At 40.9% G+C, this 17175-nt stretch overlaps 1 protein-coding gene across 2 annotated transcripts in view; it reads right to left on the reverse strand.

Moving 5' to 3' along the window:
- Positions 1-211: 211 nt before the first annotated feature.
- The window catches only part of phldb3 (pleckstrin homology-like domain, family B, member 3), a 26298-nt gene continuing 9334 nt past the window's right edge, over positions 212-17175 (reverse strand). Inside the window, exons 2-15 of one of the 2 annotated variants that reach the window (XM_068735361.1) lie at positions 15381-15529; positions 15042-15155; positions 14068-14205; positions 13007-13135; positions 11121-11303; positions 8373-8483; positions 6493-6594; positions 6207-6294; positions 5524-5680; positions 4125-4206; positions 3571-3726; positions 2734-2956; positions 2278-2363; positions 212-1065 (exon numbers count right to left, since the gene is read on the reverse strand). In XM_068735361.1, the coding sequence (XP_068591462.1) occupies positions 931-1065; positions 2278-2363; positions 2734-2956; positions 3571-3726; positions 4125-4206; positions 5524-5680; positions 6207-6294; positions 6493-6594; positions 8373-8483; positions 11121-11303; positions 13007-13135; positions 14068-14205; positions 15042-15155; positions 15381-15529 (1853 nt within the window). In that variant the 3' untranslated portion in view covers positions 212-930. Of the gene's footprint in view, positions 1066-2277; positions 2364-2733; positions 2960-3570; positions 3727-4124; positions 4207-5523; positions 5681-6206; positions 6295-6492; positions 6595-8372; positions 8484-11120; positions 11304-13006; positions 13136-14067; positions 14206-15041; positions 15156-15380; positions 15530-17175 lie in introns of both variants that reach the window. The other variant, XM_068735360.1, reaches the window with a different exon arrangement.

The following is a 17175-nucleotide window of genomic DNA, read 5'->3' on the forward strand; positions in this document are numbered from 1 at the left end:
CTTTTTATAGTAAAAAAAAAAAAAGTTTGGTTTGTGTTGTCCTTACCAAATAAGGACATTGCAATGGTGCAAAATATTATTCCATGAAGACTGCATGAACGATTAAAAAAAAAAAAAAAGTAACATATCTTTTGGGGTTTTTTGTTAATATTTGATGATGCCAATAAATATTTACATTGAAAAAAAGAGCAAAGTAGAGCAAACTTTTTTTTATGAATAAACATTTAATAGTGCATTCATAACAGTGTATGCCTTCATTTATTTGCATATCAAACCCATAGAAATATCCAAATAATAACTTAAGTCATGAAAATGTAATTTATAAAACAAAGGTACATGATATGGACATATTAGTGGAAACACCTGACAATATAAAACAATCCAACACAAAAAATAAAAACAAAAAACGATCACAGCACAAATCAAGACCTCTCTGGTCGTCCAATTTGGTTTGGTTTTATTGCTGGGTTGTTGTGTTGGATTGCATTATATTGTACAGTGTTGCTATTATTGTGTCCACTCCCTGTTGTAGTGTGTAGTAGTGTACTGTACACCAGTCCTGTGATGCTGGACTACGACCAGCAGGGGGAGGTAGGGTGAGAAGAGTGAAACCTCCCAGTAACAGACTCCCAGTGTGCAGATCGGGTGCGTTAAGTTGCTTGTGGTTTGCAGCTGGTTCAGCGGTGAACCTCTGCCGCCACATCAAGTAACAGTTTCCCCTGCTGTGATTCGAGCACATCTGTCCGGCATCTCGAACACACTGCACCTCCGCATCTCACGATCTTCCACAGATTCATCAGTCCAAGTGCAGAATCAGAGCCCGAGGTGGATCTCCAGTCAAACCAGCTCCTCAGACCGAGTGAAACGGCTCACTGCATTGTCCGCTCAGCGGCTTCACTCGAGGGTTTTTACAGTCAATTATGCAAGAGGTCAATAACGGCTGTGCTCGTCTGTTGCAGTGACGATGACGTCCATCCATATCCGCATGGACACTGGATTGGAAGCCACCAGAAAGAAAAGACGGTCGTACGTCTTCACGCAGAACGTCAGACTGGGCCGCGGAGACTGAAGAGAAGGGACAGAGATTAGATCTTTTGTAAGTGTTTTATCATTCCTGCTCTCACGGTTCTGTCTTTATTTTTCCCAGAAGCAGAAGAGGCTGCTTTAGTTTGAATAAATGTAGTTTTTTAATTGCTAATTGCATTAAAGGAGACTGATAATTAGATGATTAATACAACTTTGACAACACTTAAGTGAAGAATGTGACATCAGTTGTTCAGCAGTAGAAGAAATACTCAGATTCTTTACTTGAGTAAAGTCCTGTGTTTGATTTCCTACTAAAGTAAAAAAAAGTACTATCAGTAAATGTACTGTTAGTATCAAAAGTACCTGTTTTGCAAAAAACTGATATAATTCTATATATTAAACTACTTAATATACTGTTATATAGTATAGTATTTCAACCATATCATGTATTTTTTGTGTAAAATGTAAATTTTAAAAGTAACTATAGCTGTCTACTAAATGTAGAGGAGTAACAAGTACAATATCTCACTCTGAAATGCAGTAGAGTAGAAATGCAAGGAGCATAAAAATGGAAATGTAAAAAGTACTATGCATTGTACTAATTCATAGTAATAGTTAACCACAACTGCAAATGTCCTGCAGGAAATTTGTTTCGTCGTTTTACTTGAGCAGCTATAAAATGTAAACGACACGGTTTCCAGTGGTACTTGTTAACCTAATGGTGAACCTGGAGTCATGTGACACCATTTTAAGACCTGAGACTTGCCAGCGGGAAATAAAGCTCTAGTCTACTCAGCAGTACTACTGTTACCCGACACCGGCCTTTGATTTCTAATGTGGTAATTGCAGAGATCATCTGTGTCTTTAATCCCAAGTAAATCCACCATGTCTAGAAATCCGTTCAATGACCCATCTGGAGAGGGAGCAACCTCAAATCATTTAAACAAACTTAATGTCTTATGGATACGCCACAAAAATTCCAAGGCAATTCTAGTTCAGCTGGCGACCTCATCCGAAGACGTGCACTGAGCTGTAACAATGTGTTTTCTGAGACATCATGACTCGGCTGAACTGGCTTGTACATCATATTTGAGACTCCAGAAGTCCAATTTAAACTGCATTTATCAAATTGTTGCCCCGGGGATATAGAGTCCAGAGATTTGGCACAGAACCCTGCAGCCGGATGAATCACTTCACAGGGTTTGAAAGATTTTTCTGAGTCAGTCGGTGTGTTGGTGCATGAGAACTCACAGAAGCGGCCGTTCGTAGATGGTCAAGGTAAACTTCTTCTATGGCCTGGAAGTAGATGACTCCCTTTAGCTTCCTCTCATCACAATCTGCAGCAAAAAGGGAGAAACAAATTAGGAAAAAAATGGTGACAACATACTCATTAGGACTCGTTGGACCTATTCAAGTCTACGCTGCAACTTTATTATGAATTTAAAAATGATTTATAATCATCTTCAGTCCTCATTCTTTTGACTGCATAAAGAAGTTATGTTTAAGTAAATAATGTAGCCATTAAGTTGTTTTCTCTTAAAGTAAACTATTTTTCTAGGGAAATACAATAGAAAACACAACAAAAAAAATGGAGGATAAAGATGAAAAATAAAGTTATTGATGCAACATTACTGAGTTAAGTGTGACACACATTCATGCAAACAAGCAATACGTATGTGTACACACCACTCTCCCCGCCAGTCTAACCTGTATAGTAGGCTAGTCGTTTGTGGTCTATGTCAAACAGGAACCACCTCTTCTTCCAGGTCTTAACCCTCCCCCCTCGTTTGGTCAGGAAGCCTGCGCAGCGTCGAGGCGTCAGCCGCAGGTCCGTGCAGCCGGACACTCCGTGACCCAGAGACTCCACGTGGGCCCGGAGGTCAAAGTTGAGAGAGAGGAAGAGGGGCAGGCTGTGCTGCTGGACGTCCTTCTGCTGTCAGAAGAGACACGTTTTACTGTATGGGATCACGATACTGGGCATGTCCGTTTGCCCTGAAAAGATCTGTTGTGCTTTTCTAGTGCATGCACGTAAATGTGTGTCTGCTTAACCTTTTTCCTGGTCCCACACTCTATACAGTACATCGCTTAAACAATCATCATGAGTTGACTGACTTAATGGAATATTCCTGATACCGTTCTCAAATAATAAGTAACAATTAATAAGGGTTGATGGTTCAAACAGAAAAAAGGGGAACAAAGGGGAGCAGCTCACGGCTACATTAGCTGCTACTAACACAACACATCTGAGTGTGTTAGAAAAGTAACTACCTTTATATACAGCCATAAAAGATCATTTAATCTAACCATTTGGTAATACCTCCAGCGTCCACTAGATGTCGCTCTGAGGCCTCGGCCCAGTTTGAGAATAGCTGAAGTAGGTAATGGCAGATTTTGACAAGGAAGAAGAATGAGTGGAATAAACTTCTCTGGTTCCACTGCATCCATCTTTGTCCTTTTTGTTATTTAACTGTCCATTGCTCAGAGTAAGAAGGGGACTGAGAAAATATCTTGAAGACTACCATAAGGTTGTCATTTCATACATACCTCTGGGGAGTTTGGGGCAGAACTGGCCTTTGGCTGCTCCTTTGGTTCTGACTCTGGCTCTGGTCTTTGTGGGGTCTCTTGGTACTCCGGTTCTGTTTTGGGAGAGCTTAGCTCTTTCTGCTTTCTCTCCTCCAACAACAACCACCGTCGCTCTTCCTGGGTGCACACACTGAAAATGATTAGCTCATCATCTTTGAATACAATGTGAAGACTTATTTCAGGGTAACGAATTTAGAAAGACAATGATGATACCTCTCTAACAGTCGTATGTAAGATGAATTATTTGATATGTGTATTCAAGGAGAGAAATGTGAACAATGCCCTTTCAGACTTTACATTAACACACAGTCATCATGGCGTAACATTTTTTTCCAGTATTGTCATTCGCCAATGCTGCAAACATGTATTACAAACATCCACACATCTGCTGGCTGTTATCTCGGACCATCATGTGCGGGCTGAGTGGGTGTCAGTGATCAGACAGCTGTGTCTAATGCAGTGAGTCGCGGGCGATTAGAGGTGTCGGCGAGCGTTTCCCACGGCAGGTGACTCACCCTCTCTCTGAGCAGCCTCTCTCTCTCAGCCTTGGCTTCCCTCAGTTTCTTCTCGATCTCCACAAGATCCAACAGAGACGGGCTGCGAGAGTGAAGAGGAGGATTCATCAAATCAATCAATATAACTGCATTGGTTAAACACAGTTAAGGTTGAGATAAGGGTATGACACAGCAAAGAATCAGGAGCAGAACTGTAATTTCAGTGTTTATTCAACACTGAAGTGCAGTCCTGCTCCTGAGATACAAACATGCCACTGAGATCAGTCCAAAATTCCACATCGACTGTTTTTGCTTTAACTAAACAAAACTGGTATTACAGTAAACCCACAGCATTATTAATCAGACACAGTACAATGTAGGCAAAATATCAAAACAAATAAAATGTTTGAATTACTTTGAATACCATTTCAGAAGTTAGCTTGTGTAATCCACAAAAACATTTAATGCAGTTTTGAGATTTTGGGCTACTTTGCTTCTATAAGTCGTTTTCAGACTTGGGGAAAGAAAACATCCAAAATACACATGTTATTAGTTTTGCTGCTTTGTCTATTCGCATACGTAGATTTGTCTACTTACTAATAGCAATAGATAATGCCTCATTTGCATATTTAAATATACAATTTCAGAAAACTGAACTGTCTTAATATAAGTAATAAACATGTTTTATAGTGATATCTATTTGTTAAAAATTTGACACGATTCCCCTTCAGTGACTCCCTTCAAGTCAATACTCTTCACCTACAGTAACTATTGCTGCTGCTGCTGCTGCTGCTGCTGCTGCTATGTTAGTTGTGAATATAGACAGTTATACTCTGAGGGTCCACACCTCCTTGTCGATTTGTTGATATTATTTGTTCCTGAGCCAAAATTTGTAAATTCTTAAAAAAGATTATTGTGGGTGTTCTAATGTTTGTCGTTTTGGCCATCATTCTTATCCCTAATGATAACGCTGACCTTACCAAGATAAGATCTGAGAATGTGTACATCAACAGACTTTATCCTACAAAAACTGATTAAAGACTTGTACAGTTTGCTCACTTTTAGTTTTATCTCCAAATAAGTAGGGCTGGGCCAGAATATCCAACTATTCGTAGGTAGTTTGTTATCTGGCATTGGACGATTTTGGGCTTGTTCTCTATCTCCCTGATCGTCTTGACTGCTCATGCTTGTTGCCCCATCAGACTCTGTTAAGATCTGGCAGAAGAGGCAACATGTCTATAACAATGACTTTGTTGAGTACACTGATATCACAACCAATGCCGGCCCAAACTACGAAAATGCCCTTCCCTTACTGTTGCATGTAAATGCTGAAGTAAGCATATTAAAAAGCTACACTTCACTCTTCTCTTTTAAAAAAAAAAAAAAAAGAGCTCATCAAACGAGCAGTGAAGTCGCTGACCTGGCAGCGCGGGAACTTGTTGCGCTGTTGCACGGAGTGAGGAACCCGCCACCGTTGCTGTTCCCATCTCGTCTGTGGCCATTGCTGAGCCTATGGGAGAGGAGGGGGGAAGTGAAAGCCTCAGGGGTCCGGCTGTCTGAAAGCGTCCTCACCAACCCTGAAAGAGGAAGGAGATAGAGAAAAAAAAAAAACATGCATCGGTCAGCGCGAATAGCTTTACATAACATCTGGCGTGAGAAAATTTAGTGCGATGAATCACATTAGATCCAGAATTTTCAGTTACAGCTTTCAGGAGCGGACTAAGGAGACGCACACCTGGCAAGACGTGAAATGACCTTGTAGGTCATGCTACTAGGATAGTTGGTAACTGATAGGTGTGTGTGTGTGTGTGTGTGTGTGTGTGCGCGAAAAATAGGTACTACTGAGGACATTAAGTATATAGACTCTTTTCTGGCTCATCTGGTCTGTACAGGAAAATCCTGCTTTCTACCAACGTAATAACAGCCTGCCGTCTCTCCTGACACACCTTTGATTTGACTAATAGGGAGGGAACTGAACAAACAGTCAGACAAAATGAGTGAAGAGAGAGAAAGAGTGTTTATTGTTCTATATCGCGGGGCTCGCAGCCTAAGCAATCACGAGCGCAATAGGAAATAGAAAGAAGGGGGCTGCTGGTCGCTCACCATGTGCCGACAGCGGCCTGTCGTGGAGTTTGTTGCTGCGATGCGAGCTCCGTCTTCTGGGCAAACTGGTCGATTCTTTGCATGGTTCCTAAAAGAAATAATAAAACATTTCAACTTCATCTTAAGTCTTGTAAACTAGAGCTGAAGCAAGTAGGCAATGCTGGTTGTCTTGGCCTTCTTACTTAATAGCTTCCTTGAGAAAAAAATAAAATAAAATAAAATGAATCGATAATGAAAATAATTTAGTTGTTAACACATGCTGTATGCACGGCAACACGCTGCACACCTGAGGAGGCTTGTGAACGGTCAGAGGGGAAAATGACATCATGCAGGGGGCTGAACCAGTGATGTTGGACCAATCGGTGAGCGGCTTCTTCTCTTTGAGAACCTGTAGGACCAGATTAAATTTCATTTGAAATTGAAAACTGACTGGAAGGCAAAAACACCAACAGTTTAAATGAATTGGAGCAGCGGGAACTATAACAAACACGGTGACTAATGAAAGCTGCTGCGTTCGACATACCACATCTGGCTGAGAATTAAAACTCCACTTCCAGGGATCGTAATGAGTTAAAAAAAAGAAAGAAAAGAAATTATCATCGCCTCTCTATCTTTCCCTCTGACCCTCCCTCTTTTGCTTGACTCACGAACACATGAGCAATTCAGTCTCCACATGCAGTCCACTGTTTAACCCTTATCTGTCTCTTTCACTGCTCTATACCAGTCCAGACCCACAGGGAATGTGTGGACAGTGAAGACTTACACAACAGTTACTGATGATGTCCCTTGCTGCAACAAGGAAATCAGAATCAGATTCATTTTGCCCAAACTATCTACTACACAAGTCATTTTCTATCCGATACACCAAAGTCTGAGTATTAAAAGTCCACTACACATGTGTCAGAAATAAACCACATCCTGCACGAGGTGATAATGTAGTCATACACACTTGTCTGACAGCGTCTTGTTCTTTCTCTCCTCATCTGTACTGCCACTCCCTTCTGACGTCCCCCATTCTCTCAATTACTAGAGCAGATGAACCAAACATTAAGTCCGTTTTCTGACAAACACAATAAAAGCGCCCGTCAGCCGCACAGATCGATTTAAGTGCATATTTCTTTTTTGGCTTACCGCTCGTTAAAAGGATGTGGAACTTCTCCCAGCTTGCCTTCTCTTCCTCTCACACATCTACACACACTCACATGTCCACACACACACACACACACACACACACACACACACTCACAAAGGCAGCACCCTCCCTCACATAGCTTACTCCTCCCTCTATCCCTTTCCTTCCCTCCCTCGCACTCTCTATCTCTCGCCCTCCCTTTCTCTCTCTCTCTCTCTCTCTCTTCTCCATGTCTGATTTGCATTTTCCTCATCCAGATCTTGTCTCCTCCACATTTCAACTTGTGCTGCCGTAAGTCAGATCAAAGGCAAACCACTGGCTGTGCGATAAAGTCCCAGCTCAGTCAAATCTGTGACAATCACAAAAGAGAAGCATGGCAGGTTGGGCTGTCCACAGGAACATTATGTTATGAAGCTTAGCAACCTAAGGCTGTGTCTGAAATCAACCACTATTGTGTAATAATTGTAATAGTAATGAAATAAAATAAATCATTAACTTCCAACTTATTATGAGGCAATGTGAAAATGTAGATCTCTCTCTAGAAAACCATTTAAAAAGACTTACCATGCAAACAATAAAATGTGTTCTAGTTGTCTATATAGGATCTAATAAATCCCACCAAACATTCAGACTCTATTGTACTACTCCATGTTACTAGTTCACTTTAGAGTGAGCAGTAAACTGGTATTTCATACACCAACCTTTCCTCCGTGCACTTCACATCACACTCAGAATTCAAAGACTAAACAGTTTATTCAAGTAATAGGTTGCGTGAAGTAGAGTCACATAAGAGTAAATGTATACATCTGCTGTATCTACAGCAAACCGACACCACAGTCGTTCCACTGTCCATCAATTCTTTACTGTGATTTTGGACATTCAAACTAGTTTACAGTCACCATCTTTGGTAATATTCACAGGTTCCCTTCTTTTTCCCATAAAATATCAAAGACAGACCGAATTAATTATTACTCTTTGTTGTTAAGTAGCAGCAGTGGTTATAGTGACAGACCACAATATTACAAATCTCTTACTGTTTGATTAGTGTGGACGAGGTCTCTCCTCTCCTTCCTCAAGGTGTTGAGCTCCCTCTCCTTCTCCCTCTCCATCTCCTTCAGCTGTCTCTGTAACTGCTGGACTCGCTCCTGGAAACTCACAACATAATTCCCGTCAGCGTGGACGGCCATATGGTCTCTTTTCCTCAAGTGAAACGGCATGTGCTGTATCTGATTCCTCTGGGCTGGCCCGAGTTTACTTAATCTTTTCATCATGTTGTGGTGTGACGTCGGGAAAACATCCCTGATGTGTGAGCAAGTGCGGAGCCCCGAGCCGAGTTGATCTCCTCAGCCGGGACACGATGCAAATCAAACGTCCATTTTGCAAGTTAATGAGAGGCTCGAGAGGGACACGTGACGGCGGGGCCGAGAGTGGAACTCAAAATTAATGATGGACTGATAATATACCTTAGGACAGCAAATATGACACAGTGAGAGGCAGACAGACAGACGGAGGGAGGGTATAGAGAGGAGCTGTCATCTGGCCTCACTGCAGCTGAGTCAACTACCATCCCTCTCACACAATCCCCCTCTTCTTCTCCCAAGCCGCGCTCCTCCTCTTACATACTCCAGCTAATTGAGGAACAATTCCATATTATTTTCACCATCTAATCTATCGTCGATCTTCATGTGTTCTTGTGGAATTGGACATGTGAACGGAAAAAACCCCCCCCAGTAATTTTGGAACTTCCTGTCAGAATGTAAACACAGATTCAAAAAAAAGTCAAAAGCTGCTCCTAAATAATTTAGAAACATGAGATTCAAGACATGTTTTTCTGACTTTTGGACTCATGACACAGGAGAATGACCAAAGAGTTTGTCAATAAAGCAAATCTTAGCATTATTTTTTTACCCACCCCGTTTCAGCCATGCTACCGGTAAACGGCTCTATGGACGGTAATCTGTCTTGCAGTCCAGATTGAAATAGCTCAACAACTATTGCCATTTAAATTTGTACTTTCACTGTAGCACCACTATGACGTTAGCAATTGTGGTTTTGAGTTAAATGTCTCGAAAACAATTGGACCGATTGCCCTTAAATTCGGTACAGACATTCATGTCCCTCTCAGGATGAATTGCATAAACTATGGTGATCTTCTGACTTTTTAGTCGGAGAAGCACTCGATTGTGGTGTCTTTGTAAATGTGAGTGGGCAACAACATGTTTTCAACAAGACATTGAAAACATATGCTCAGGTCAATAGATCACTATCCAAACAAAGAACACACGAGGGTACCAATGTCTAAACATGGCAGTTATACATTTAGGTTTTATCATGCAAGTGCCAACATGTTCAAGGCCTCTTCAAATTACCGCGTGAATCCAAATCTGAAGAGTTTTACTGTCTCCCTCCATCACAAAGCTGCAGAACGAATTGTTTAACAATGACAATCGTTATCTTGGTGTTTACAGTAAATCAGATTAATTAGGAGGTAGATTTTGTTTCTCTACATTCAGAGTGTCTCTTCTGGTGCGTCCAATCAAGCCTACTCTGTTTAAAACTGGCTGGCCAATCACAGGCCTTTTTCATGCACGCTGCTTCCAAGAAACGGAGTTTTAAGTTCATGGCAAATGCCGTGGATAAATCATTTTTATTTAGTTACATGATACGGTGACACTATTGTTGTTATTGTCTGTAAATGTTTTGTACTTTATTTTTATTTGGAAGACATCAATTTAATCTCAAGAATATTTCTTTTAATTTTATCATTTAAAATCAACCTATAAATAATAAGCAGTAGTTTTCTGCCAATTCAAAATCCTCAAGTGCGATACAGCTATTCAATTCTTCATGTGGATAAATAAAAATATTAATCCTAAACTGTCATTTTATCTGAACAATTTTCCTAATCCTCGTGTTTTTATCTTTCCATCTTCCCCACTGTTGTCGCTGCTCTGCCCTCCTTTCCGCTTGCTCTTTTGATTCCTCTCTCTCATGGGGACCTCTGATGTAATTAGGCTTGCTGTACAGACTCATGTGACAGTGTCAGGGTGACGCTGGTGAGAATGAGGAAAAGAGTTCATGCTCTTGTTAAGATTTAACGGGGGGGGGGGGGGGGGGGTGCAAGTCTTAGCCTACAGTACCAACCATGGGCTGTGAGTTGAGGAGATTGTGCATGAGCATACTGTAAATAATGTGGTTGTGAGTCCTTTAGGGCCAATAAGTCAATAATGACGATTTTCACTGTGCTGCAGAGCAAAAATAGGATCCGAGCAAGATTTATAGCTTTGTTGATAAACTCCAACAACTCTGTGATTATTGTAGGAGGAGCTCAGATTTGTGGCTTTAAAAGTTCACTTTCTAGTCTGTCCTCTCCTTATTTTAACTCTGCAAAGAAGAAGATTGATTTCAGACGCTTGCAAGTGGAGGATGGTGCAGAACATTTCAGCAAGAAAAACAGCTTTTTTCTCAAGTCACAAAAGGAAGGGAAAAAAAGCAGCTTCAGTAAATGTTTCTGTTGGATCTCTGTGATGGTTGACTTTATTGTTCCTGTTATTTTGTCCACCTGCCACCTGTTATTTTGTCCACCTGCTCTATGTACAAGTCTGACGTCACGAGTCTGTATTAAAGGGAGGTTTGTTGGAGGGTTAATCCCACGTCAGCCTGCGGGGGTACATACTCAGATGAAGCACATGACGTGCAGATAAGCTGCAAACCTGTAGAACACGACAGCAGAAGCTGTGAAGTTCTCGGGGGAATTCTTTCTACCGGACGCTGTGGTTTACCTGCGAGGTGTTGATCGCATGCTGCCGATGAGAGATTTCCTTCTCCATGTGTCTATCACTCTCCCCCTCCTTCTCTTCGTCCGCCGCGCTCGCGTCCTCCTCATCAATGCCGCTCTCTTGCTCCAGAACACGAAACTCCCAGTCGTCAAAGGTCCGAACGGCCGCTTCCATCGCCTCTTTCTCCTGCATTCAGAACCGAGCAATTAGTCTAATTTGTGACAGCCTTTGTTTTCATTTTGTACTGTAGGTTTTAATGGTGTAAACATTCTGTATGAAAATAGTGATAATTCCAATATGCTAAACCTCTGTTTAAGAAGTTGGTTTATTTATTTACCGTCATAAAAACTTTACTAACTAACATAATATATAATATGTTTATTTTAAGATAGCTAGTCATTTTATAGAAAATCTTTTTTACTTTAATGCCAGATGAGTTTGTGTGCAGCAACACGCAGATGTTGCCTCAAGGTAGAAGCTGTCTTAGTACAGAATCAAACACTTCATATAGACAGAAGATATAAAACTTCTGAATCCGTATTTAGTGATACTTTGTCTACACAAGCACTGGTTTTAATACGAAAATGAACCTGAAGAACATTTTTTTCAAAGAGTCAGAGTATGTTCTGTGTATAAAAGTGAAAGTACAAATGAAAGTAAAACTTGTACATCCTCATTGTCACATCACCAAAATACCTGCGCTCTTGTTCTTGTGCATGTGTCCCCTGTTTGTGCGCATGTGTGTCTTTTCCTCTGTGGCGCAATTTTAGACAAACCAGTTACTGAAAACATCTTTCCAAATAAATCTGTCCTGTCACAACATAAAGTAACAACCGGCTGCTGGACTGCATCCAAACCCATCATCAAGACCCATTCTGTTCTGTCACATTCTCAAAAATAAACAACCCATGTACTCTCTCTGTGTGTGTGTGTGTGTGTGTGTGTGTGTGTGTGTGTGTGTGTGTGTGTGTGTGTGTGTGTGTGTGTGTGTGTGTACACCTTTGAAACGTTGACACATCAGGTTAAACAGGTACGGAACAATCACACTTTTGTGCAACCAAAAACCCACATTATGTGTAGGAGTCAGAACCTGTGCCTGCAGTAACACACCCTGCATCTGAGACAAACTGTCGTGAGCCAACGAAGCACAACAAGTATCCGTATCAGTTTTAGATTTCAAATGGATCGCTGCCAACAACGTCATCTATTGCATTTCCTCCTAAATTCCTCCTAAAGGCAAGTTCAGCAAGATTAGATAGCTCACCACATGACACGGTCAATTGATGTTTGAAAATCAATACATTAAGGTTCAGATCTGGAGCTACAGCTGTGGGCAGCTGATTGTGTTTTTAAATATGCAATTCACAACTTAAACCCTCTCAAAAGCAGGAAATAGACACATGTTTGTGCTGGTTTTCTTTTCCTTTCCTTTCTTAGTTTGATCAAAATGTCTAGGAAACAGCCAGATACAGCTGCACTGATCACATGTGTTGTCATGTCTGTGTTTAATACATGTAGTAATGAGTAGTTTATATAGTAGTAATATTCAACATCTTCCATCTGTTAAAGAGATGATTCAGACATCGGTGTCTTTTACTTTATTGTTCCTTTGGTTATATTTCAACATGAATGAAGAGAGTGTGATATTTGACAGATTATTACTGTTTGGGTTTTAACCTTTTTTGCACCATTTGTACTGCTGGGGGGGTAAAACAGTTTCTCCTCAGCAACTTTCTTTTACAGTGTTTCATAGTTAATTAAACTATGATTTATGATAGATTATATTGTCTAAGTGCATATCAGATGAAATGTATTACAGTGGTCTTAGACAGAGAGATTTATTTTTGCACGTTTTACTTTGTGCTGCTGTGTGCAGCTCAGCCTCTCACCTGCTGCAGCTGCAGTGTTAGCTGTTCTCTCTGGCTCTCTGGCTGACTGGGGATCAGTTTCTCCTTCTCCTCACAGCTCCGCTTCAGTTCCTCCACCCTCCGCCTTTCCTCCTCCAGACTCTCTCGCTCCTGCAGTTACAGACGGTGAAGCAAGAGTACAGTCACCGCCACAACTATTTTAAGCAAAACAAATACTAAATTTCCCAACCGTGTTTACAGAGTTTGTTCTGCAGACAATGACTGCAGACAACTTGCTTCCATCCAGCTCTCCTCCAACAGTCATTTCATGGGGATCGACTTATCATTACTGAGTACATTTCTACGTGTGAAATTCCTTCAGCCAACTTGTTTCTGTTGTGATTGTGTACTCAAACTTTACAAATAAGTAAATAAATTAAATAATAAATTAAATTAGTAAGTAAGCAAATGAACAAAAAGCCTATGCAATTAAAAAATATGGCTTTGAAAAAAAATCCTGAGGTATATAAATGAGGTAAAACATATATCAATTTATAATACATAAACACGTCAACATAGTTAGAAAAATTAAAAAAACATGTTTTTATTACAATAAGGATGTTTTTCAAAGAGCTACATTTATCCATTTCAGGGGACTTTTGTCTGTTATATTCAAACGATTGGGGTCAGAAATGTGGAATTATAAAATAAAAGTCCACTAAAATAAAGAAAAATAGTCCTTTAAATTATTTTTAAATAAAGACCTATTTATATATATTCATATCAGCATTTGTTGAGATAGATAGATAGATAGATAGATAGATAGATAGATAGATAGACAGACAGACAGACAGACAGACAGACAGATATAGCCTCATTTATTTACTTCAGGGTGTATTTCATATGCATATTTGTTCATTTATCTATTTAATATTGAATGAAATGGCATTCCATAATGTTAAGTCATTTAAATATTACAATCAACACCATTAGTCCGTTGGTCATTAATCATGACAGAAGAACACAGTCATGGAATCAACATCAGAAATGCAGAATATTCGTAACAAGTGAAAACCTTTGATGTTAACTGCATTACAGGATACCTTCTGTCTGCCGGTGTGTCTGTGCTTCTCCTTCGGTCTGGCCTCCTGTTGTAGAGCCTGCAGCTTCTGTGTGTGTCTGTGCAGCTGGGTCTGCTCCGTCTGCAGCTCTCCCTGCAGCAGGGCGATCTCCAGCTGCAGCTGAAAGGACAGCGGACGCCACGGAGCTAAATCATATTGACCAGAGCCTGAGCACGTCAGAGATATGCATTCCTTCACCGTGACCGTGTCGATGTTAGGAGACGGAAATGTGCAGACTTCAGCAGAAACACAATCAAAGGCATTTCACTGTTTCCTTGAACACACTGTCTTGGTTGTTAATTTGTTGCAGCAGTCATAGTGAGTTAAAAGAAACCTTAAAGGAATACTACACCCCTAAAAATGACTATTCGTATACCAACTACTCACCCTGTGTTTAAATTCTTGAAGAAAACTTATTTTTGGTGAACAAATAGTCCCAAAACGGAGAAAGTGTTGTTGAACTGAAGTAAAACAGCTCTTTAAGGAAACTACCGTTTAAGGAAACTACCGTTTCCTTCAAGAGTTCTAGGTAACACAGGGAGTGAAGTATTACTTTAACCACCTGTTTTGCAACAGCTGAAATTTATTCTAGGGCTGAAACATACTTTCACATTAATTGATCAAAAGTTTTCTTTTTTTTCAATTAATCTTTAAGTCTATGAAAAGTCAGAAACTGTAAAAAAAAAAATATTTTTTAAATGGTAGAGCTAAGGTAGATCTTTAAATAGCTAGTTTTGTCCAATTAACAGTCCAAAATCCACTTTAAAAAAATGACAGAGAAAATAAATTAGCCACTATCTTCAAAATGGATTAAATAGTTTTAGCAAGCTTTATCATTTCATTGTTTCAGCTTTAAGTTATTCAGTAGTCTGCTATACATTTTACGCCAAATTGAATCATCAGTTGTTGTTTTTGTGCCCGTCTACGATTGGGCCACAAACGTCCAACATGCTCACTTCGATCTTTAGTTCCTCCTTCTGTTGGTCGATCTCTGTGATTCGCTGTTGGAGCATTGAGGGCGACGACGGCAGGACCCTCAGTGAGCCCACCTCCAGCTTTTTAATGCAGGCCTGACAGGCAAAAGGGGGAAAAGTAGAAGAGGTGAACACATGCAAGCTTTAAAACAGTAGACAGGTTAGTAATGGGGGAGGATTCGCTGGTTTAACTGCATGGAGCGAGACGCACATCTCTTCTAACATGCAGCTACAGATTATGAATTCATGTCCCAACACCCCATCGTTTTGGCATGAAAGAGCTGCATCAGCATCATCAACAGCTTCATCTCACTCACTTACCCGCTCACTCTCCGTGCTGCTACTCTCCGTATCCGACTCCGCCCCCGAGGAGGCGGGGCTCTGAACTCCAGCCACTCTGGTGAGCCACGGCGGCCGCAGCCCCTGCTGCCACGGGCTCCTGGTGCTCTCCATGTTATGTTGGGGCATTTCTTAAAAAGGCAAAGACAGGTGAGGCAGTTAATGAGAGCTACTTACTTTGGTGAATGTAGTGGTAACGCAATCTGCTGCATGTTTGAAGGCGTATCAGAGATCGGGTGACCGTTCGCAGAGGGGATTTCACAGCTGAGCAGTAACTGCATAAGCACTTTAAAAACACAGAAATCCCCCCCGGCTTCCAGAAACCTGCCTGTGATGGAGAGAACTCTAGAGGAAACAATAGCGAAAGAGAGGGCAGAGTTCAGGATGTGGGCGGTGGTTTGTGGTTGTGTTTTAAGCTCTCTGGTGTGTGTGTGTGTGTGTGTGTGTGTGTGTGTGTGTGTGTGTGTGTGTGTGTGTGTGTGTGTAAAGAGTGATAAACAATAGTCTTTTCCATTGAAGGCTTTTGATGTGCATCGGCAGACAATCAATGAAATACTACAAGGAGACATTGCCCACAAAAAATACTGGAGCACATCAGGATTGACTTTGAAGTACTTTTATGTTGTACTTTTTTTTTGTTCCGTCTGTCACATTCATGTGTATTTACCAGAGCAAACATCACTGTATAGTGTTTACAGTGCTCTGCGTCAAAGTGCTTTACAATGCGTCAACCTAAAAAGGCCCATATCATCCTGTTCTCTTTATTCTATTGTGTCCTTCAGTCCTCTACTGTGTGGTCTCTCTTTACGCTAAAACACGCATGCACAGACCAAAACCTGTTTTGTGGGAAAATACTTTTGATTCCTATTGTCCAAACTTTTCCCACCATCTTCCCTCGCCCTCTATGCCCTCCCTCTCCTTGTATCCAGACCTTATTAGGCTGCAGGGAATGCAGGCGGAGTGGAAGCACAGAGATAAATATACAGCCGAGATATGAGTGAGGGCTTCCAAACATCGGCTGGCACACTGACACGGAGGGAGAGATTGGAGGGGGGGGGATTTAAACTCCTCTCTCGGCAGGAAGTGGAGTGTAAAATGTCAAGGGCTTGTTTCTGGTGATGGACCAAATATGCAACATGCAGCTTTACAGAGGTGTCCATGGATATAGCATAATGTTCACAGAGGAGAACTAGAACTAATTATCATCGTGAGGTTATTTTTATGGGTGCATAAACTGAGGTCCAGGTGAAAAAGAGTGAAATCTGCACGTATAAAATGAGCTCTAGTTATGACATACAGTTGTGGTCAAAAGTTTACATACACTTGTAAAGAACATAATGTCATGGCTCTCTTGAGTTTCCAGTTATGTCTACAACTCTGATTTTTCTCTGATAGAGTGATTGGAACAGATACTTCTTTGTCACAAAAAACATTCATGAAGTTTGGTTCTTTCATGACTTTATTATGGGTTAACAGAAAAAGTGACAAAATCTGCTGGGTCAAAAATATACATACAGCAACATGAATTAGCAATTTTGGTGACTTAGAAAGTTGTGTCAATGAAATGAGCTTCATAGCATGGCCTCTTAACTTCTTGTGAGTGATTATGAGTGACTACAGCTGGTGACTTCTCTGAGGCCATTTAAATAGGGCTCATTGGATACAAACGCCCACAAACGCTACAATGGGAAAGTCAAAGGAGCTCAGCATGGATCTGAAAAAGCGAATCATTGACTTGAACAAGTCAGGAAAGTCACTTGGAGCCATTTCAAAGCAG

This window comes from Cebidichthys violaceus, unplaced genomic scaffold (genome assembly GCF_023349555.1).
Source record: "Cebidichthys violaceus isolate CVI_PGR_0920_01 unplaced genomic scaffold, fCebVio1.0.p SCAF_7, whole genome shotgun sequence".
Classification (NCBI taxonomy): Eukaryota; Metazoa; Chordata; class Actinopteri; order Perciformes; family Stichaeidae; genus Cebidichthys; species Cebidichthys violaceus.